The sequence below is a fragment of the Pungitius pungitius genome, chromosome 15 (genome assembly GCF_949316345.1).
Source record: "Pungitius pungitius chromosome 15, fPunPun2.1, whole genome shotgun sequence".
In the NCBI taxonomy this organism is placed as follows: Eukaryota; Metazoa; Chordata; class Actinopteri; order Perciformes; family Gasterosteidae; genus Pungitius; species Pungitius pungitius.
This window is the reverse complement of record NC_084914.1, coordinates 11,941,027-11,965,464: the sequence shown is the minus strand read 5'-3', so window position 1 is coordinate 11,965,464 and position 24,438 is coordinate 11,941,027. Positions and strand designations below refer to the sequence as shown.

General features: G+C 41.7%; 1 protein-coding gene across 3 annotated transcripts in view; it reads left to right on the top strand.

The window, feature by feature from the left end:
• Positions 1 to 24,143, top strand: part of tnr (tenascin R (restrictin, janusin)) — a 121,705-nt gene extending 97,562 nt beyond the window's left edge. For all 3 annotated transcript variants that reach the window (XM_037458201.2, XM_037458202.2, XM_037458199.2), the window contains exons 22-30: positions 2,241 to 2,360; positions 4,066 to 4,209; positions 8,605 to 8,735; positions 12,042 to 12,174; positions 13,496 to 13,647; positions 13,788 to 13,884; positions 18,007 to 18,168; positions 18,712 to 18,875; positions 20,486 to 24,143. In XM_037458201.2, the coding sequence (XP_037314098.2) occupies positions 2,241 to 2,360; positions 4,066 to 4,209; positions 8,605 to 8,735; positions 12,042 to 12,174; positions 13,496 to 13,647; positions 13,788 to 13,884; positions 18,007 to 18,168; positions 18,712 to 18,875; positions 20,486 to 20,605 (1,223 nt within the window). In that variant the 3' untranslated portion in view covers positions 20,606 to 24,143. The remainder of the gene's footprint in view (positions 1 to 2,240; positions 2,361 to 4,065; positions 4,210 to 8,604; positions 8,736 to 12,041; positions 12,175 to 13,495; positions 13,648 to 13,787; positions 13,885 to 18,006; positions 18,169 to 18,711; positions 18,876 to 20,485) is intronic.
• Positions 24,144 to 24,438: the final 295 nt, after the last annotated feature.

Below are 24,438 nucleotides of genomic sequence, written 5' to 3'. Positions count from 1 at the left end.
TGCTGTAGACCCTGAGGCGTTAATATACAATGCTGTGATGATGTATGTGCCGTGCTTCAGCAAGTCACTCATGCTGATGGAGACACACTTTTAAATGGATCTATGCATTGAATATCTTTCTTTGACCCGCGCTCAAAAAGAAAAAGAGATTACTCGTTGTGATCAATGTATGTATTTGACTCCGATGATGCCCCAGCCCACCAATAGCCGCCTCATGCATTGACCATGTTCTCTTCTGCGGGCCGCTATCCATCACTGTCGGTTTTGTGTTAACATAATTCAGCCAGGAAAACTAAGAGTACCAAAGGCTGGGCAAAGGATTGCGTGGCAATGATTGTGTGTTCAATGAAAGACAAAGGTGTGCATATGGAACATGCTAAGAAAAGTTACTGTCTGCCACCACACGTGCAGCGGCTCATGATCAAGAGACTTTATTCAATAGAATCAAGGCGGTGGAAATAATTAACAAGATCTCAAAAAAGTGTAGATTTAAATCAAACATTGCGCTGTGATCCAAACAAGATTCATCAAGTAAACCGTTCAAGTGAAGCGTTGTGATGTTATTGAAATACTTCAAGTAAAAGGAAAAAATCCTTGCTATATAAAATCAAATGGTGGATTCATTAGATTGAAATTGCTAACCACAACGATCCCTTTATTGAAAAGGTTGACAGTCTGAGAGATAAGATGAATACCTCAAATAGCAAATTCTCTAAAGAGAAAAAAAGACTTCTGAAAATATTATGAATTGTTTGGACTGGATAACCTTCATTGTGTATTAGTATGAATTATAGCTGATTGCGCCGCAGAACATCAATGTCACATTTTTAGCCTCAGTTAGTAGGAAGTGTATTCCCTCAGGCATGGAAATTGGACCTGTAGAAGTACCAGAACTGCAGAGAACAGCATGTGACTGCAGCGGCTTTGTTTCTTCTTTCGAATCCTTTCCTCTCGCCCTGAATGTGGCGCACACGGGGGGCGTGACTCGCAGCCACGGATCCGAGGGTGAGCGTGATGTAGTATTCACCGGTGCAATCAGGAGATGGAGAGTGATGATTGGATTATCACTGCGACTGATGAGAGTGGATGACCTGTTTATTTATTTTTTTGCTTTATCGGACTTTGCTACTCCATCTCCATTGCCAGTCTAATTGATTTGGCAAACCTCCATTAAATTCACTTAAACCTTTTTGCAATTAAAGTAATGATTTTAATCAGGTTTGTCCATCTAGTGTAGAGATAAGAAAGACCCAAACTCACTTGCTTGTGCTAATGAGCACAGTTCTTCTTTTCCTTCTGAAGAGGGCAGGGCAACATTAATTACCTCGTCGGGGGCCGAGCTTCGGAGCCCATGCCGCGTTCTGTGTTCTCCTGCCACGCTCTCCTCCGCGCTGCAATAACGCGCCTGAGGAGAAATTGGGGTGGAAACACTGAGGTTAAAGGTATAATTACATTCAAACTCAATTGTGGCATGTCCAGCAGTGTGAGGATGAAATCAGGGAGAGGGCGGGGTAGCAGGAGACTCAGGAGGACATCTGAGGCTCTCTGCAGCCTTTTTGACTGCATAATTTCTCTTTGATGTGTGTTAGAATTGAGGAAACAGTGATCCAAAAAGGCAATGAGAGTCATTATTAATCAATCTGAATGCAAAGCCCTCCTCTGTCCGGGCTTCAATAAATACAACTGAGCTGTGGATTGAATCACGGTTTTTCAATTTAATTAGTAGTCCATTCAAAATGTTCAGGGTGTAATTGATAGTATATTTATCTTTGCAATTCTCTCACGACACACTGGGTCAAAAAACAAATCTGAAATATTTGCATAGGAAAGCAACTACAACACAGCTTCATTGTTTGCATGCAAATTAATTTCAGAGTAGTTTTGAAAAATACCTTGGAAAGGAGATGCTGTGGCCACTAAAGGCAAGTCAAGAGTATTGTAATAAGATTTACTCCTTTAATGAATATCAGCATTTGAGCTCAATCGATCGGTTTATCAATATTTTAGTCCATCACCATGAGATGATGGGTGATTGATTCATTATTATTGAGCAAAAATGATTCTGTTAAGAAAAAGCATGCATGTTGACTTAATGAACGTCCTGCACTGAATGGACCTTTATGGTTGACCCAATGCTCCTATTAGCGGTAATGTGTGGACGGTAATTTGTCTCTTCTCTTGGAATGAGCATGTTTGTTTTTGTGAATAAAAAGGGCTCGTATTGTTCTACTCTGTTGCAGCAATGGACATGCCATCTGAATTGACAGCACTCAACATCACCCCTCGAGGAACCTTGCTGAGGTGGAATCCACCTGTTTCCAGTGTGGACAACTACGTGCTGACCCTCACATACAACCAGGGTGAGTCATTCAGAGGGGTTTGCTGTTCATTGGGTAATGAATGGAGGAGTAATTGGAGCACCAACAAAAGGCAATAATGGCACTAATTAAAGGATTTGGTTTGAATCATCAACAACCGTTTTTTAATTTCTCCATTTATTTATTTTTGTCTCACATCACCAGTAGTTACCAGCAAATGTTACAGAGACATGAATCACATTTTCACACATCAGTTTTTCTTTTTTATTGATGATGTTCTCTATATGCGTCATGCGTGTTTAGCCAAGCCTCTTTGTGACCTTGATTGGGAAGTCACTGTTTTAAGTCCATGTTTACTTACTAACTTGCTGTTATGAAGAACTCCCGGGACAATGGAGTCACTTGAATCTTAAAGTGACGGGAGTGTGCTGAGCGTCATTTTTTTTGTCAGGTTCCATCAAGGTTTTTCCAACAAGAAGTGAGATCAACGTGATGCTTAGAGCAAATGTCCATCCATTCGTCTTGCTTTTAGAGATGTCCATTAGGCTCCCTTGAACTACTGAGCCTTGAAACAAGCAGTGTCGTTTTCACACAGCGTATGTTCCTGATGCAGCCCATGTATTCACCGTCTGACAGCAATATCCAGATAAGTAACAGAAAGCCTTATTGCTTGGCCCCTGAGAGTGAGTTTATAATTTGCTCCCTGAACCATGTGGATGACGGCCAAGCCTGCAGTGTGTTGGCCGGCCACAGACGAAGATACAAACACAACGAGAGGGAGGAAATATTAAACTAAAACAAGTATTGTTATTAAACGCTGTGTGCACTCAGTCATCAGCCTTTGCATATTATACATACAGTATATATGTTTAAGCTCAGTCAAATGTGTAACCCAAGACTTTTTTTTCCTCTCCTGACTTTATAACTCTGCTGGAGAAAATGTTATGGAAAGAATATTTCTCTGCCGAATTCATGCCTGGAGTCAACAAGGGGAATCTGTATCACTCGGCTCCCAGAGTCAATGTGCATGTGACAGCCCGATCAGATACACAGATCGTATCTATATGCTGGACACATATTCGCAAAGCAGCCCCACACAGGTTTTACAGAAGCGGTTATAAAGTTGTGGACAAATACCAGGAGTGTCGGTGTATCAACTCAAGGTCATTGCATCTCATATTTCGATCGAGTACTTTAAGGTATTAGGAAATAGATTTTATTTGACAACCAGGAACACCCACACACACTTCGAACCATTAGTGACATCAGTCAAACATCATATAACACTTGATTTATAGTGTAGCTCGGACATAATAGGGGTTGTTCAGCAACATCACTGTAAATATTACACACTTCACACAGTGAAAGCAAAAGAAATCCATTGTAAGGGTATAGTGGTAATTTAATTAAAACCTTTTAACGGATCAAAATCCTGTCAAGGAGCCACCAACACAACAGCAGTTATAGGTAATGTTTTTCTGTGAAAATTTGAAATCTTGAACTAGATTATTTACGACATAAGGAAAGTGTCCAGCATTTTTGCAGTTGTCCCTAAAGGCATATTTCACCAAAAGCATAACTAGGTTTGAAATCCTTCGACTTGAAATAGATCACAAGGGTGGCCAAAAAGTCCAGGCTTTACATCTGACTTTTTTATTTTGCCAGTTTTCTCTCTAACAGTTACAACAGAATGTAGTCTACCTACACAACACGTTTGATGACTACACAAACCGTGTGTGTTTTTCAGTGACAGCTGACACTTTCCTTGTGGAGGGAAACCGGCAGGAGCACCAGCTGTCCAACCTCAAGCCAAGCACCACCTACTCTGTAGCCCTCTACGCCACCAAAGGACCCCTCACCAGCGGCACCGTCATCACCAACATCCAGACGCGTATGTGCACCTTTCATCCAGCTGCTCTCTGCACACACACAACAAAGATGGATCTGTTTCTCCAGAAAGGAGACCAAAAAAAACCAAGTGATTAAAAAGGAGCTACAGTATTATTCATATCCGGGGTCGTTTTCGCGGTAGGTTTTGATCCTGTGAGCTTAACACTTGCTGCAGAGGGGTCAGGAGAACCGCGCAAGAGACTTTGACACAGTCAAAGGCACGAGCCGTGAGGATTAGATTTGGGAACTCTGCGTTAAACCTTTGCCGGCTTCACCTTGGGGTGACCCACCTCTACGATGCTCTTCACCTCCATCCGCTGCTCCACCCAGGTTTGCTGAGTTGCAGCTCGGCAAACTTTGTTTTAGAGTTCTTGCAGGAGAAATAAAAGGCGTTTCAGGCGGCAGAGGAGTTGATCTCCCCCGAGGAGTACCAGAGCCGCCTGTCCTGCACTGCAGCCGAGACGAAGCGCTCCAAACAGAAACAAACTCTGACAACACACAGCACAGGGGCAGGGCTGCAGAGACTCCGAAACATAATTGGGGCTCGGAAAAGTTGTGTGTACCCACAACAGTGTCAGTGCTCCACATGCATATAGTGACTCGTGCATGAACAAATTCGGGAAACAGCCGCTCCGCCTGGTGGCTTCTGCAGAGAACACAAGCAACATGCGTTTCTACCCTGGATGGACTTCTGAAAGAAAGCAGTCGAGTCTTTGACTTTTCGCTCTCCTCCTCAATTCATTGTTGCCCCACCATTACGGGGGAAATATGATGGGTAGAGAAGAGACAAGTAGCTTCAAGAAGAGCTCATTCAGAGTGTTAATACCATGTCACCGAAGGAATGGGTGCTTTCTTTGATACTTTTCAGTCCACACCTGTAGAAGGATGGCATTCATGTTGTAAAATTCAAAACTGCTCTTTGGCATAATTGAATTGAAATGAAAATCAATAAGGCCACAATACTACTCTCGGTCAAATATTAAAATTAATAACTCTGTTCTGATTGAAAGTGCCACTTTCATTGAGTCTACAGATATAAAGACGACCAGTGGAGTCTTTTTTCTTTTTGCAGGAATGATGAGGACATGTCTCCCCAAGGGACGTCTTAGTTCACCCCAACATCACAGGGAGCTTCTAGTGTGGTTAATTAAACCTCCTAATTGAAACTGTAAAGCCGGTTCCAGCTCCGCTCCCACAGCTTGTGTCCTCAAGCTGTTTCACTCCAGTGGAAAACGCCCCATTGTGAACAGTCCGTAAATGAAGATGAGACCATTGATTGGTTTGGTCAAGTGTCTCAGCTGTGGCTCTGTTAGCGTCTCCCCACGTCTGGTGCTCTGCTTCTGTCTGCTGTCATCGGCCCGTCGCTCTGAGGTCTCAGTCCGTCTACTGAGGCTCCCGCTGAAGGATTACTGGCCTGCACTGCAGAGCATGCAGGGGGGGGAGGAACTCACTTCTGACTGATAGTTAAGTCAAGTGTAGAAGCTACACTAGACAAAATAATAAAAATGACACCAAAAAAATCTAGCCTGGGAAATTAAATTATTTTATGATTTAAATTGATGAAAAATTGAATCAAATGGTCATTAATAAATAAGGGGACTCAAACACAGTTACACATGGAATTCAACATTTGAATCGAGGATAGGGATTTTAAGATAAGCTTTTAGTTCTCTCAATCGTTAGTTGTTAGTTAGAGGAAAATGTCTCCATGTTTTGAGTATAACAGCAGTGCAGATGCAAAGGGGTGATGTAAAAGAGGTGAAGGGTCAGTGAAGGTTCTTTTAATAGCAGGCACTTTGAATTAGCACTTAAAGAAATTGTAGTTATCAAAACATTTATTTTTAATTTCTTCATATCAACATTCCATTTATTACTTATTCTATTATTGATTGCAATTGTAACTTACATTTACACAGAATTGTAACTATAAGAGAGTGATTGGAGATGACTTAAATACAATGGTCAATATATGATATGCTATTACATCGTGCTGATGTAACGTTAAAAGAGCTCGCCGTGTGCTTCGCTGTCAGGATGTTCAATCCACACGTTCACTGCTGACGGCACAAAGAGGGAAGGAAAATGGAAAAGCAAAATGTGGCCGAGATTGCTTTTTTTTTTTAGGGTGGAGTTCCTTTTTAGATTTCCGAGCCTCTTAACCACAGCTGAAAGTTGTTGTGTTGTCTGGCCTCAATGCCTCGAGAGTTCAACAGGGAGTAAAACAGCTTGGCTCCCCATCAGTTCATATTCAATCTATAAGACCGGAAAATAGGGGATTTTGCTACGGGTGTCCCAATGAGCCTGTAGGCTGCAGCACCGGAGCTTCTCTCCCCTCAGATGCTGCTGAGCCCACTTGCTAGAAAGTGCTCGGCAATCGGCAGAGATCCTCGCTGCGGGCAGCGTCACTGAGGGATAGCAAATAGCTGTTCATCTAGTACTGAGAGGGACACTATTACGGACATATTGGTTTGGCTGTTTAATGTACCTTTAAGTACCTTGGAGTACTTTAGAACTGTGCTTCTGGTAAAAGTAGTATTTTAACTATGAACAAGTAAATGTATAACATCATTTGTAAAAGTATTTCAAGATCCATATGTTTTGATTCAGTAAACGTAAATGTATATTTGCATTTTAAGAGAAGTCACCCACACATCATTCAGGCAGAATCATTCACTCACAAACAGCATATGTCAAAAGTAAGAAGAAAAATAATTAAATGTCCCTCTTTCTTATCCTCCTGCAACAAATTACTGCTGGCCATGCTGCCCTTCCCATCTGCTGCACTGTGTGTGTGTGTGTGTGTGTGTTTTCCTTTTGTATTGTTTGTTTGCACTGTGTGTTAATGAGACACGAGATGAAGCCAAACCTATTCATCTCAATCCTGTTGTTCAAAGCCCAACGTCTGAAGACGGAGCTTCTGAGCTGCCAGGAACTCAGCGGACACCTGCTCACCTACTTGGTCACTCTTCATGCAAAGGTTTAATTGGTGGGAGTGCGCGATTGAGAACACGACGAGGAGACAGATGTTTTAATTGGTGAATGTAGAGAATGACGCCTCCTTCTTCTCTCATCTACCCCCCCCCCCCCTGTCGCACACATAATGCGGAAACAGCGTTCATCAAAAGGGAAGACGAGAACAAAAAGATAAACTCGGCTCATTCTCTGGCACATTGAGTTAAAAATGGCGGCCTGTCAGATAAGAAGGAAGAAGGTTGTGGACAAAGAATGGGTAGGCCAGAGTCACAGAGAGAGCGAAAACACAAGCACCAGTAAGAGATAAGAAGGAGAGTTCATGAGAGGAAGATGGCAGGTTGATGAGGGAAACAGACGAAAGGAAGAGGAAGGGGAAAAGCAGAAATGAGACGCACACGTGGTCAACAAAGACGTGAAGGTGCAGGAAAGGAGGATATTGGCACGTTCATCTCAAGGTACAATTCTCTTTGGCCCCCTCTTTTTTCCCTCCGGCTCGCACTGCAACTTTCTCTCCAAATCCCCGTCGCACGCTGTGGACCTTTCTACAAGATAAGGCCCACCTCTTTTTATCAGGAGGTTATCAAGGAGGGTAAATGCTTAATTACTGAGCTGTCAATGATCTAATATGTGCTCAGAGATAATGATTTAAAGGAGTGTGTGTGTGTGTGTGTGGTTTATGTGCATGCGGCAGCCACCTGTAAGGTCTTGGTTCAGTTTTGGGTTTGGATGTTCAGCTAAAAGTTAAAGAGAAGTCATGGTGAGAAGGTAAAAGTGTTAGTTTCCCCACAAACGAAAGAGAAAACGAGTCCAGAGGCGGAAACGACAGAAAGTGGAGTAGATATCTCCTTCAGCGGACTGTGGGTGACTACCTGACGACGTGCCCCCGAGTCATGATGTAACTCAAGGAAACTGATTTTCCGAATAGAAGGTCATCTATTTTCTATTATGCACTGAAATGAGGTTACATCGTGTCAATGCTTCTGCTACCATGTCAGAGGATCAGATATTGACTCAAAAAAGGGTGATGAAAGGTGTGGAAATTTGTGTGAGTCTCCTTGTGCTGCTGTATCAAGGCAGGAACTATAATCAAGCCTTGTTTAACGCTGTGCAGGACTTGGATGGTGTGATGTAATGTGCAGCAAAACCTGGGTGGTCTTGCTGATCAAGGGCTTGAACGCTTTGGAGGCTGTGATTCACTGTGACTAAACATGGATAAGTGTCCCACTGCTCCTCTCACTCAGTCCTTAAGGATTACTGGTGTGGGGATTTAAAAACTACCATATTAATGTAAAAAGGCTATAAATAACAATGATCCTGTTGCCATTCAGCACCTTCGTTGTTATTTGAGAACTAAGGTTCCCTCTTTGTGTCGGGAACACAGCTTGTTTTAAAGTAAGTTTGTATTTGTCTCTCTTGGTGGCAGCCATGGACTCGCCCCTCAACCTGACGGCCAGTGAAGTGAATCACCGCAGTGCTCTCATTTCCTGGCAACCGCCCATCGCCGAAATCGACAACTACATGCTGACCTACAGGTCCACTGACGGCAGCCGGAAGGTATGCAGCCCACAAAGGCCTGTGTCTCAACTCTGTCCTATATGTATACGTGTGTGTGTGTGTGTGTGTGTGTGCGGTAATTCCATGATGATGTGTTTCCCCATCTACTCTAGCTATCTCTCCAGATCTTGTTGAAAACTCGGGCTAACAATGTGAGTCAGGGAGATAAGATGCACTTTTCCGCAGACCTGAGGCACATACTGAAACCTCTTCTTGATTTCTGCCAAAAAAAATAAATGTTCATAATGTAATCAACTTTTTAGTTGAGTTGAATTCAAGAAAAGAACATTAATACGGAAACACAAATTCATGACAAACACTCAATGTGTTCTCATTTCGTCAAGTGATCAGTTAATGTGGAGGGCACAAGCAGTTTTGGACACACAAACCCACAGATTTAAATACACACACACACACATATAAGGGAACTGCGCAGCGAAACAGCCCGTGTGATAGAGGTATTACTTAATGTGTCTCAGAAGAGACTCTACTGTTTGATGTGACTCAGCAATGAGGCCCGCATCATGCCTTTTGAACAAGTTGACGGTCACCATTTCCCATGAGCCATTGCAAAAGACTCTTTATCGATGCACACATACTGTTTCCTTAAATGTTGAGTCACGATGTAATAATCTATCTACATGCTGTGCCCCACGCACACAAACGGCTGTGTGGTTGACCATTGGGTGTCACTCATGCACAGAGAATACTGCAGTTACGTGTCTGATCGTCCCTTTTTCATTTCAAGTGATCCAAGTGCAAACACACTGCCATCAACACGGTTCTTAAATATCCACTGTCTCTGTGTTCATTCCAGGTTATGACTTTTTCCAAAATAAAAAAAATAGTTTATTTTCTGAAGAAACAGTTGTCTAAAAGTAATATGGCCTTTATCTAAGAGTAATATTCAATCAGCCTTTTATGTATCATTTCTAGGACTTAAGTGAAACAGAAATGTTTTTTCTCTCCTTCAGCAGACATATCTGCAAAACTCATGTAGATGCAGAATTTAATATAATAATAATTTGCATTTGATACTGTTTGGTTTCATTTGGCCCTTTTTAGCAATTACAACAACATGTTGTCTTCATACAGCTAATCCAAAGGCTTCATTTCAAACCATATGAGCAGTAACTCCACTTTTCCATCATTGGGTGGTTGTCATACTGACTAATAGTGCAGACACAAAGAAGAGCCACAGGCTCTACACATCCACACTCATTAGCTTGTGTTGGTCACATATCCTTGTTATCCAACTTCAAACAAACAAGGACGGAGGTCTTTGGTTACTGAGCGACCAACAAACTGCAACAAGTGAAGCACATTGAGCCGCATGAAGAGTTCACCAGAAATATGATATCAGTCCTGCAAACATAAAGTGCTGTTAGCTCACAGCTGTGTGTTCACCCTGCATCTGGGCCTTTGGGTACATCTTCTAAGATACGTTTTCAATTTATAATTTATATACTAGAAATATGAACTAAGAGTTTCAAACATTTTTTAATACTAAATTGATTGAGATTCCATTTCAGTGCTTCTAATGAATGAATGCCTGGAAATCAGGGAAGATCTCGCAAATCCAGTTGGAATTGGAAACACAATAATTTCTCTTTGATCATGTTCTTTTGCATTTCAATCTCCAAATCTCATTACTGTGAGCTGCCTCATATTTGAATAATGTTGCTGCAGAAGTAATTAGTCATATTCCTCATTATTGCTCAGAGCAAACATGATTGCTTCAGTGGAAGATTGAGGTGCTCATTTTCCGCTGGTTTTCCTCATTTGAGGTCTGTCGTCGGCGACAATATGCAGAGTTAACTCTGCTCTAATCTATCCACATACGGGTGATCTTCACAGATGTTCAGCCAGCTTCGCCTCTTACAGAGATAATAGACTTTTGTAAATTACACACATTAGCTGCGAGATTAATTTCCTGACTGAGCAACATTTACTTACCAGTTCGTAAATGCATGTATCACTGTTAGTTATGTCTGCGCCTGGAGCAATAAAGATGTCTCCATCCCAATACTCACAAGGATGAATGCACATCCAGCAAACATCCAACCACTCACCCTCAAATACCCAATCACCGGAAAGCGCATAAAGATATGCATTATAAAACACGGTCCTTTCACTTTTGCAATATGGACCCTGTCTTGACCCTAAAAATCTGGTGGGAATATGTAAGATCCTCTGAGGCAGAGAGACACAAGTTACCAGCTGCTGCCACGCTTAATTCACATAAATACATTGCCTAGAAATGTGTAGTTTTCACTGGCTGAATATTTACTTTTTACATTTGAATGTCTTTCCAATTTAAGGAGTAATGCACGTGCACTAAAACACACAAATGGGCAAGTTCCTATTTGTGCGTTTATCTTCTGTGGATTCATGTCTCATCTAAAAACTGAGGTCACAGGAAATACTCGGTCCAACGTCTCGGCTTCCCAAGACAGGGTCAGAGAACGGGACATTAGAAAAAGGAGGGTATCTGTGACTTAAGAACCACAAATAGAAATGTTTGTTTCCTTTTTGCTTAGCAGCGTCTCGGCTTGGCTGTCGGATGTGAAAACGTAGGCCCCAGACTTGCTCTGCAGACCTCGGAAGAGAAACTCTTTTTATTTCTCTCTCTGTGCCAAACACACAGCAGCAGAAGACACCACGATTCAAACGGCACGAACGCACATCGGATCCACAGAATACACCGAGAAGTTCCTCATTAAGTCTTTGCACAACAGATACATTGATTAAAAGGAATTAGAATTAAATAATTAATAATGTCTAATACTTAAAATGATTGTGTTGTAAATGTTTTTAACTGAACTGAAGATGTATTTAATTCGTATTAGTAAAGAAACCTTTAGTCTGGTTTATTTGAAATGAATGAACTGTGCGGCATTTAGATGTGTTACTTTTGTTCACATATATATTTAATGTGTAGAGGTATATTTTATACTCCACAAATGCATCAATACAGTTTTAAGATGAATTTAAGTCATTTTCCCAGCCCCTCTACATCCACCTCAGCCTGATAGGACGTTGTGCTACGGGAACACAAAGCCAGCTGTCGTGGATTTCCTGAGCAACAGTAGCTTGAAGGTTGCTTTGTTGCCGCAGGTCTTTTGAAAACTCACCAGCTCACTATGTTTTATCAGCGACTGGTGGGGACTAGAATATAATTACTTTTTTCTCTCCTGAGGTTCCTGCTGGTTACACATTAAATTCAATTTAAAAAAAATGACATTTTATAAGAGCGATCTTGTGAGAGGTATGGGTGTGAAGTTGTCGATGTGCGTGTGCACCAAGGAGCTGATCCTGGATGCGGAGGACACATGGATTCGCCTGGAGGGACTGGCAGAGACCGCGGAGTTCACTGTCAACCTACAGGCTGCGAGAGGCCTTGACACCAGCGCTGTGGTCTCCACCACCTTCACCACAGGTACAGTACAAAGACATGCACTCCCATTCAAACACACACCACATTTGTATCCTTTCATTTATGTCCGGAGAGATTCTTACTGGGTCAGTTTCCTCAGCCTCGGCCCCCCTCCACCCTTCTCCTACCCAGTTTCACATTACTGACAACACAACAAAAGGTGCACAATAATGGGTCCCCAAAGCCGAGCACAATTTTCATCTCCCTTCCCTGTAGCGTATTGAGGGAGACTTCTCATTAAGCAGTACCTGCGGCGTGGCCGTCCACAGGCTGCTCCAATCTCCAGTGAGCCAAGTGTGTAATTAGATGCGGGATACGTCACTCACACCAGGGTTAGGGGGCGTCGGGAAGATGCTAATCACCTGGGGTCTCATCTATAAAACATCGCAAAGGATTGTATAAATACAAAAAAGAGATGTGCCCACATGGATCAGTCTCAAGCCCACATTACGCGGCCAAAGCACAGCAGCTCACTAGCGTGGATGCAGGAAATGAGCCTGCGGATCAATGGTTCTTTACGAGGGGAAACTCCTGAGAGGGAGATCAAGAAAAGGAATTTTCTGACAATCAAGGGGCTTGTGGGGGGAGGTGGCTGCTTCCCTCTGAATTCTATTAGAAGACACTTTTCAATGTTGTCTTGGATTCCCAAGCTGTGTATTGTCCAAAGCAGACCGAGATACTCCGTCCCTTCTCTCTGCCCCCCCCTTCCGCTGATGAAATGCTGAGTTGAACTTGATTCAAGATTTGAAGTAGTTTATATCTTCTATAATTGAAAGCTGCGTGTCCACTGCTACATGGACCCCATTTTACATCACACATACACAGCAAATTTCAGAGAGTTAAATTGACTCTGTGAGATTCACATTTTAAGCTGGTGTTTATATTGTCCCAATCATATCAGTGTTAAATCAACACTCAACGAAGTGTTAACAATTTAACTCTGAATAAGTGTCAAAATATATCCGCTCAGTGTTGAATACGACGTCATTTAGCTGATGCGTTTATCAAAAGCAACTTACGTTGCATCTTTAACACATGGTGTTTACATTTGATCTGATCTTGACACTGGAAAATGACTCCAGCTCTTTCGTACAGTTGACTCTCTAAGAGTTGAATCTTTTGCGTGTGATTTCAACTCTGCACTTCAACACTTTTGCCCAACACCGGAAACACATCTTTATGTGTAAATATAAAAAAAATATGTTACAATTGACACCATTTAAATTCCAACTGTATCCACACATTTGACAGAAATCTCCCCGTTTGCGTCAAAAACAAAAGAATAAAAATAACTCACGACTGGTCCTTCTCCCACCTCCACCAGGGAGTCGTCTGTTTGCAACACCTCAGAATTGTGCCCAGCACCTGCTGAACGGAGAGACGCTGAGCGGCGTCTACACCGTTTACATCAACAGAGACCCGAGCCAGGGCGTGCAGGTGTATTGTGACATGACCACGGACGAAGGAGGCTGGATTGTAAGTCCTTGCAACTTTGTCTGTTCAAACTTCAAACCGTACCAAATGTTCTTTTAATCACTGTACTGGATTTTCTGAGCGGATTTAGTCCATATCTGTGTTGCATTTTCATGATCTTGAGCCATCGTTTTGGTGCCCAGGTATTTCAGCGTCGTCAGAACGGCCTCACAGACTTTTCCAGGAAGTGGAGTGACTATCGGGTCGGCTTTGGAAACCTGGAGGATGAATTCTGGCTCGGTAAGGACGAATGAATCAGTTAATTAAGATACTACTGTTATGAAGGTTGTTTCTCTTCTGATCCAAATATGATGCTTATTAATCTGTTTGTTTCAGCTGCATTTCATGGGCTGCAGGCTGATATTAAGCCTCAACCTGGTACCCAATTTGTTGCGTTTTGTGAAGGCTGTTTCTCCCTTTTTACCCTCGCACCTTCACCACGACTGAAGAGGATTTAGTAGTCACATTCGATAGAGGGTCATAGCTTTCACTTGGTTTCAATTGGTATATCTTTTTTTTATGGAGAGACAAGATGTTTCCAATATGAGCAGCAGAGCCTTTCTTGTACTCTTTATGAGGACAGAGAAGCGTGCTACTGGGTCTCTATTTCTCTATTTTCACTCATTTCTCCTTTCAACCCCAGACTTCAAATAGGCTATCCGATTTATTGCGGTATTCTGTGAAAGATCATCTCTCCCTGGAATGACTTGGTAATTGTTTCTTGTGTCGCTCTGATTCAAAGACAAAAGAACATAACAATCTCACTGTTTTGATATCTGTTTCCCCTCTCCAAAATCTCATTATGAAAAAATAATTATATTCATTAGAAAATGTGCAAATGAGTCATGTTTCTTCATGGGCCAGTTTCGGAGTTAATGTGTCGGCGCAGATGAATCAAGGAAACCATGACATGAATATTTCATTAAGTGCATCAGGACCTTGAGAAGACTGATTTTTCAACATTTTGATTAGAGAAATTAAAGAACAACACAGGGGGGGGGATTTTATGGCATTGTATTATCACCACATCATAACAGAGCCAAGGCTCTTACTTTGCATCTGACACATATTAGATCATAACACAAGATCGCTGTGCACGCTCTCGTCCATTAGTGAATAAGCTCACAGTAATAAGTAAAAGCTTAAAGAGATTTTAGATCCAACACCTTACGAAGCCAAAGTTCCAATATGAAGAAACCGGAAACTAAAGCCTGCCATTCTTCAGACTCATGGAATAAATGAGAATGTCATCTGTTTGTTTACTTGTGTTCATCACCACAGGGCAGCTCTATGTGTGATAACACTACACAGATCATACAGGAGAAAGTATATTCTGTATATAGTGAGCTATACATTGACAGCAGTATTTTAGTGAGGCACATGGGTCAGCATCTTGACACCGATTTGCTCCATGCGTTGTAGATTTATATTTCTGTTTCGAAGCATATCTGGTTCAGCGAGTACGACTTTTCATCTGACCCATTTCCATCGCAGCTGAATCAGCGATAATCTGCCCCCTCACTGTCCTCGATGCGTACCAGTCGGGGGCCCCTCCTTCTGTCTCTAGGGTCTTTCTTTACTATTCAGGGTCTCCTAGGGTGCACTCACCACCTCGTCTTTCTTCTATCCTGTACAGTACTCTGTCCTCTCAGTGCATGAAAGCAGGTTAATGTGACCTCAGGGTATGGAGCATCACAAGCTGCTCTCTGCCTCTGTGAAAGCCTCTCGCCGTGATGCCAGATCATAGATGACACGCCAACGGGGTCCACGGTAGTCTCAGAGTACGGCACAACGTGTAGCAAACTGACATGTCAGTCCGTGGGGTCTAGTGCTTGTACATAGAGCTGCTTTTCACGGAGCAGGAAGTTACTTATGACATTAACAACTGCTACATTACCTCTGAGGTTGTAGCCCGCTAATTCCACGAAGCTGAAGCAGCTAAATGGAGTTTCATTTTATTATTTACGCCTGTGCTTTTGCGATTACGTGTCAAAATGTCTTCTGTTAAAAATACTTTCCATTAATTGCCTGATTTCATCGGAGTGTGGCAGAAGCATATTTAATTATGTGTCTTTTTCACACAAAAAAAGGTGATGTTAAGAGGTCATTCACACAGGCACATCCTTCTGGTTCAACAGTAGCCGAAGGGAAGAGGAGGTTGTGCAAGACAACTAATACAATCGCTTCCCTCATTTTAACACTGCAGTTCTATTTCCACTCAGCACAGTCGGACCTTGACTAAAAACACGTACACATTGTAGCACTTAAATTGTACTTATAATGTCTCATTTTTATAGCAAGTTGTAAATCGGCTTATTTAATGAAATTGCACTTTCTTGTTTCTTGTTTGTATCCTTATGGTTGAGATGCTTTGGATAAAAGCGTCAGCTAAATGACATGTAATGTCATGTAATGTCATGACATCCTGTGATGACAAGTTTATGATCACCGGAATCACTGATACAAAGAAACCAGTTTCGAGCACATCATGAAACAAAGAATATTTATGGTCGACCATGAAAAAAGGTTTAGGATAACGGAACATGTCACTATTATTATCCTGCACCCATTCTTTTTTTAGTTTGTAGTTGCTTGCAACAGAAAATATTTCATCTAAAAAAAGAAAAATAACTGCAGGTCTTTCCTCCTTTAAGTGGTTTTGTTTCAGGAGAGCAGATTTGGAACAGATTACTATGCTCTGCAAAATGTGCCACAGAAGCATTGTTGGTAAAGAAAGCAGCAGCATCACTGCAACTTTCAGTACACTGGCATGCACAATCCCCCAAAAATGTATTATCCCCGGACATTACATCTGTATAATGACATGTTACTGGCAGACCCCTGAACAGTTTGTAAATCTTAAATATAATACTATCACTGTTTTGAATGTGTCGTCACTTCAAATGGCTCTCAGACTCTTTCAGTACAGTTTTTATTTGAGTTTTGTCCTGTCACCAATAATATTTTCTCTGCATTTTAAGAATGTATTTTTCCAAAATAAAGTAAATCCAGTTATCGTGGCATCAGATGGTTGCTGCAGTTTGAGGCCATTTGTCCTTCAATCCTCTTCCCATGGATTAGGTCATAGCCCATGGAGAACTATTAGAGTGAACATTCAGCTAATCACTGCCTGCACACACATAACGGCAGTATATTGGAGTGTGGAACCATAAACACGGACATTAAATCCACTCAAACTGAAAAGAAGAGGCACTTGACTGGTCAGCACTAAAGAATATGGAAATTAAGCTTTCATTATTATGTGTTATAGTTTGAAAACGGACGTTTTTATTGCAGCTCAAGGGCAATCTATTCTCTATACTCACTGACCTCGGCCAGTTTTCCGGCTGAACACAATGTCAGTTTGATGATGTAATAACAGAGAGAAACCAGGGTGTCTGTGTGGGAATATGCGCTCATCGGCCAATACTTTTTTTTGATTTTTGCTTCTGTGTAGGTGAGAGAGAAAGGCTAGTTATAAAATGTGATGAGATGGTTGTTAATAGTAAAAGAGTGCAATAGTGTGTCGAAATGCATTTTTAATCGCTGCAGTTTGGAATAGAGCAGTCTGGTCCCATAAAACTGTTGGTGGGGAAAAAAAAATGAAACAGACGAGTGCAACATTATGTGCTGATAAAACCGCGATATTATACAACAGTAATTAGAGAAGACTGAGTGTGAAACACCATTTTATTACAAGCATTGCTTTTCCTCTGTCACCTTAAGTGCCTTTAGGTTGTTAGGTAGATTTGATGTATTATCCATTGACGTATTTCAGCCGACTTGAAGCTTCCCCGCTCCCTCGGATTTCACTTCCTACTCCTTATCAGTGCGGAGGAGGATTTAGTTGTTTTTTTTTTTCTTCTGTTTTGTACATGTGAGGCTTCTGTTGGGGGTCAAGCAGGGAGAGAGACTCTTTTTCCAAACGGGGGCTCGTTGCAATCTGATAGCGACGGCAGTTCCAATCTCTCAGGTCGGCGTGGGGTCTTATCGCCTGCCGTTGTTCAAACCGGCCTCACATCTGCTACCTTGGAGATAGAGAGCAAAGCCGCGTATCTCGGAAAATTGAAACATGTGGCATTTGCAGAAGGGCCGGTGGTGACAGCGGCCACTGCTCTTGACGATTTCAGTCATGGTCATCCACAACAACTGGCTGACAAAGACGTCCAACCAAGAGCTTATCAGGATACAAACCTTTAACCTACAAAGAACCCGGGGGGGGGGGGGGGGGACACTGTCTCTCAGTGTGGAATTGGTCAAGTTTGAGACTCGTCAAGGAGTGTAAAGTCTTTCATATTTCATATTTAATATACTTGGTTCTTTGAAACAGCAGCAAATCAAAGTGTGTTTTTATCTCCCCAGGTCTGGACAACATCCAGAGGATTGCTGCTCAGGGCCGTTATGAGCTGAGAATCGACATGAAGGACGGACAAGAGTCGGTCTACGCCAATTATGACAAATTCTCCATTGGAGATGCGAAAAATCACTACAAGCTCCGACTCGGAGAGTACAACGGCACCGCAGGTACGTGTGTGAATGCATTGGGTTGAATTTTGAGGTAACATACTTTGTGTTTTGTATTTCGCTTTGGGGACGATGTCCTTGTGATAAACCCAAGGACATCAACGTTAAAAGCCTTTCGCAATATAAATTAATTTTTTTCTGAAAAAGACAATACATATTGCACTATATGATTTAATATGGCAAAGGGTGTCCTCTCCCATCTCCTCCATCTTTTACTTTCTCTGGCGTCTGAAGCCTGCCTCATCACTCCTCCACGTGTCCACTTCTGTCCCCTCCGTCTGTCAACATGACCATATGCCAGAATCACCTGTCATCCCCTCATGTTTGTAATTGTAATTTTCTCCGTCCAAATAAATCCAGAGAGCCTGTAGCAGGAGTCCTTCCCTCTCCCCCTGCCCCCTGTGATATCTTTCCCATTACCCTCCCGCCTGCATGGCCGTTTATGTCCCCTCGTCACGCCGTTATTCACCATATGTGGACGCCCCAACCCCCTGCATATGCCGACGTTTAAGGCCCTGCATCTGTCTGCCCTCTTGATTGCAGGTGACTCTCTGAGCTACCACCAGGGCCGGCCCTTCTCCACCAAAGACAGAGACAACGACATCGCCGTCACCAACTGCGCCTCGTCTTACAAAGGAGCGTGGTGGTACAAGAACTGCCACAGGGCCAACCTCAACGGCAAATACGGAGAGTCCAGACACAGTCAGGTCAGTCACCGGATGGACACACCAGACGTCAGGATAGGACCGTACTGGTCATTTGGGGTGCTAGCTAGAAAGTAAAATAACTCCGTGGTATAAAGTCATCACTTAATCATTTTAATTTTATCAATTGTCGGGATTAGCTCGTTCAAAAGAAAGGAGTGGACGGGTTGATAACCCAAAAGTATGAAGGCGTTTGTTTATCTAATTACACAATATCATTATAACCAACTTCTTGTGGCCCTGAATCTGGGACCTAAACTTCAAAACTACAAAGTTCCTGTGTCAAAAAAACGTTTTTTTTACTGTAAACAAGGCACATAAAGTGGAAGGAAGGAAGGAGGATCAATAGGTCTCCCAGTCTACAGGCCAAGCCGATATATTTGGTTTCATTTGTCACGGTTGTGATATATTGTCATCTTAAATTCCAGCCACCACCCCTTCAGAAAAATTAATCTTTGGTTTTCACATTATTCAACAGCAATGTGTTTTTCCAAAAACGGTGTTGTCAAGTCACCTCACGCTGAATCTTTCACAGGAATGAATTCATTGATAGAAAGTAGTTGCAATGAAAATTGCTGACAACTATTTCTGCGGATTATTCCGGCACAGCAGCTCTTTTTGAAAAAAGACACATTGAGTTCAATTTTTTTAGATGTTATAATGCAAAGGCGTGGCCTTTGACTCTGTGCTGTCAATTGAACGGTGGCATTTTGGCATTTACTAAAACTCAAACACATTATGATTTTTGGCAGCGTAATTAAAGTTTATTAATGCTCCTCTGAAAGGTTAATCAACTATGAATTAAACTGCCTGAAACATGCCTCAGACATCCAGCTCCGTGCTCGTTACACTGATTAGCCTGAAAGGTTGAAAATAAGGGCACCACTTCATCACTTTTAATCAAACTTGAAGAGACGATGCATCTCAGTCTTGACTGATAAAAAGTGCCTCTATCATCTGTTGTTAATGACACTCCGATCCAAGCACACTCGTACTCGCACCCATTTGACAGACAGGTGCACTCGTGTCCCACCATAAACCATCCTGCTGTGCCACGCTCGCGCTGACGGGTGTGTTTCTTTTTGCACACCCCACGTAAAGGTGGGAGCGAGGAGTGCTGAGGGCTTGTCCGGCCCCTTTTCCCCTGCTCTCTCCCAGCCTCTCTCGCGGCTTCTCCGCTGCTGCAACGGCCCGATTGAGAAAGCGAGGTGTTGTGCGGAGCCGTGATTAGGCGGCTCGGCACAGGCCTGGGAGCTTCACTCCTTTGTTGTTTGACGACATGAAATGAGAACGGGCGCGAGCAGAGATGGAGGCATAATGACACGCTGGGAGAAATTGCCTCTCAGTTTAAAGCTGCAAATGGGAGGAATTTTGGCAGTGACCGGGATTAGCAGGGATGGAGTGAGACTATAATGACACTAAATTCATGATTGTGCTCGCTCTCAAGTCAGGTATTTGTCCCTCACGATTCCCTCGGTTGTAATTAAAACGTGCTTAGCTGAATAACAACATTTCTATTATCAGTCTCTTCATTGCCTTTATATTGTCTGTCTTTGATGCCCTTTCCTTGCCTTAGAAGACAGCTTCTGACATGACACGTTTCACTCTCACAGGGTATCAACTGGTACCACTGGAAAGGCCACGAATTCTCTATTCCTTTTGTGGAGATGAAGATGAGGCCATTCAACTTCCGTAGCATCAGCAGCAAGAGGAGGCGGTCCGCCCCTGTGTAAACAAACGGCCTCCTCCCACCCCAGACTCTTGGATAAATGGAGTTCGGACTGTGTTTACTGATGTCTCTGCTCACTGTGTGCACCACTGAAGTGCTCTTTGATGCCTTTTGGTGGAAGAAAACGTGAGGTCATAAGAAAAAGCTACTAATATTTTATTAATATTCGGTTGGAAAGAAAAAAGGAAATCTCTATAACTATTGATGTACTACCAACACGCAGAAACCGTTATAACCCTTGACGTGATCATGAAATATGAGAGAGGGCGAAACCGTGTCCGAACTCTGTTTATCGCCGCCTCAGCCAGGCTTTAGCTGTCTTTTCCTGCTGTACTTCTACCCTGATGATAGAGGACAATGTATGTAATTTATGAAATACTTTGAATGACAATGGTTCTATTTGCCGTAAAAAAAAGAGAGAAAAAAAATAGGAAAGGCAAAGCAAGAAGCTTTTGCTTTTCTTTAAGTCTGTGATTTTTGCCTTTCCTGGAATGCAAGGAAATGCCCTTAATACTGAGAGAGCTATTATTTTAACCCTTTTGAAAAAACAACAACACTTTTAACAAAAAGATACTGTAAATGCCCTTAAAACCCTTAAGTGTAAGATATATATATATTTTTATAGCTGATATTGTGAAAACTTCATCTATTTAATATAATTTGATGCATCGGTGTTTGAGCCTCTATTAAGTTAACCTAATCGTAAAACATGATAACACTGGACATAAGAGATCAAAATAATATCGAAAACTAAACTGAACCTCCAGGATTATTATTATTCAGCTTGCAGTGCACCAGCAACAGCTTCATTACCATGTATTTAGTCTATTTTATTCATCTCTGTCTGTGTTACTGTTGAATACAGTATCCTTTGTGTTAATAATGCAAAAGGATTTTTTTTATATTAAACTGTTATTATTATTGGTACCAACACTGAGAGAATTTGCACTACAAGTGGGAACACAGCAAAGTTGTTTGCGTTTTTTCTTTTTGTTCTTGGGCATTAAGATATTATTTCCTTGACTTTATTATCTTTGGCCCCTACTTTTTAGATGCTGCGATGCCTGCAGAGATGATGCAGATAGATGGAACATTTGAAGCTGAGGAAGGCCATTTAATTTCGGCATTACAGGGAAAAGATTCCACGATAACCTTTCAGCATACTTTGGGATTCAAGTAGTTCTTTGAGGCTTTTTCTGCAAAAGGCCAAAAAACACAATGATTTGAAATGCTCATCAAACCATGCTCACCTTGCAGATCTTAAGCTGTTCAATAGCAGAAACTCTGCACGAATTCCGCTGGATCTTTTTTATGTGATTCGCGGCTCTAGAATGTGTCAATACCGGCGAAGCGTTTCAGAGAATAAAGAGGCGATGCTGCTGATAATAAAGCCTTCTGCTAACCGCAGCTGTAGCTTCTGCTTTTTTAATTTACTGGAGCTGCAAAGCTAGAGAAACAGTGTCTACATCTCTGAACTGCTTCACCAATATCGTCTCTTTTTTTTTTAAATGTCCATCTTCCCTTTTTGGGGGGTTGCTATGGAGTGTAGGTTGTTGCCAGTGTCCGAAGAGCACCTGTTGCTGGAGGAGGGGCCACTTTACGATTTCCCCGTAGGGACATTGACGTACATCCGTATACAGCCCATAGGATACATCTTGTATCTGTTATTATGGAGTTTTTCCCCAATGATGCCGCACATATTTCGGATACCCCAGCTTTAACCAAAGATCTGCATAGTAAGGACTCAAAATTTGGTCTGCTTTGTCATCCACGTCACTAAAGCAGTTTTTCCTCTTTTAATAGATCTTCACTTTCCAGGGACGTCCATGTCCTTTGGTGTTAGTTTATGCAATGTGAACACTGCCCTCTATGCAAAAGAAAGTGGGGTGGGCACAGTGCAGCGGCTTTAGCCTGCCGTATCCCCCACTGGTTGCTGAAATGAACTTAACAAAGACAGCAGAACGGTCCGTGGAGTGAACTCTTTGCTTTGCTACTGAAGCTCCCCAGTGAAACAACAAAAACAACCAATATGGCAGAGGAAGTATCCCTTTTAGTGGGGTGGGCGCAATCTGCAGCATGCGCACCAAGCGTTTTCTTTCATTCAGTGTTCACATTGTCACACAGAGAAAATGTCCCGTCTGATACATCCCTTAAAAATCAATGTAACCAATCCTGCAAGCAACATTTAGTTTCATATAAATGTTCAATAATCTGACTTAAATAGTTGGAAAGATTACTCTTAAGGAGCCTTGGTCAGAAAACCTGGCTTGTTTCTGTATATTTTTAACTTTGCCCTCTATGAACTACTAATATACTCACATAGATATAGAGTTGACGATAACGTGACTTTTAATGTGTTACCCCTTTAGATGCAAACTAATTCGTTCTGCCCTCTGAAACGTTCCCCTTTTAACTTCTTTTAACCATTGTTATGTTGAAGGTTGAATCGATCCCACTGCATGTTGACTAAATCGAGAATCTAATAGTGAATAACACAAGTCATGAGAACATTTTAGTGACATATTTTTTTTTGCTGATCCGGGTAAAAGGTTCTCTCGAAATAGTTTGTACGGTAGCGTATGTAGATAATAGAGATTCATTAAGCATCATAGCTGTTGTGCAAACAGTCAAATTGCCCGCATGGGTAGACTAAAACCAACATGACCTAAAATGTAATCTATAAGAAAGCGGTTTAAACATGTGACCTTTCCCAGGTCTGATTTATGGTTTACTGTCATGGTGACTGTTTCAGAGCCTCTCATGCAATCCATCTCCCACAGTGATTTATAGTAGAATAGGGAATTCTCCCAGTACTTATTTCATTAACTATTTAGATGAAGTTTGCCTCTGTGCATTTTGTAACAATAGACAAAGGTCACGAAGCTTTGCAGAAAAAGAACAGAATGTTGTTTGTAATGTAAGGGATTTATCTCATGGCAAACTATAAGATACTCTTATTATAAGTGTTTTACTTTTTTTTTTCTTTACTCGTTCATAAACTTTATTCTGTCAATCAATGGGAAACCCACTAAGGGAAATTTTTTGGTTCAAGTTGCTATGGACAATTTTAATTATTCAATGGAGGGATTGTCTGAAAGGAGAATCCCCTCCATCTTTTTAAATCCTTACAGGAAACTAGTTAATCAAATTTATTCTACGTTATTAATTGTCCAATTACTCCTACTGATGCATCATTGTGTGGAAATACAATTAACGATACATGGTCTCCTGTAATATCAAAGTGAAAATGCTTTATTTCATGGGTTTACTTTTAAATGTAAATGAACTGATATACCAGCCTGCATGGGGATATCTGTTATATAAGTCAGACACTGAAACTGCATTGATTTCAAATCTTGCCATGAAATATACCTGTTGATAAAATCTTGACTGTGAGAAGTTCATTATGCTGAAACTAAGGATTTATTGATGGATAGCCTTGGATATTACTGTCAAATGAAGCTCTAGTTTGACTTAAACATGTACTATATAGTTCCTTTTTTAATACATTTTCTACATATTAATAAAATATTCAAATCGTCTGATTTGGTGTTTTGCGTTTCTTTTTTGTATTTGAGCGTGTCTGTTATTCACGATTAAGGATCCTGTGCACTCGGATTGTACGTCATCTTATAATTCTGTGTATCTTGTCAGACACCAGATGTCTTCAACGTTTCTTCACCTCTAATTGGAGGCTATTAAAACCTGAAGTATGGCCGGGAGCAGTTAGAAGTGATTGAGAGCGCAGCCATAGAGGTCTGTCGGTGTGAAAAACCAGACATGATAATTGATTTTTGAAGACTTGCCCACACACATTAAGTCACATCCATTTGGGGT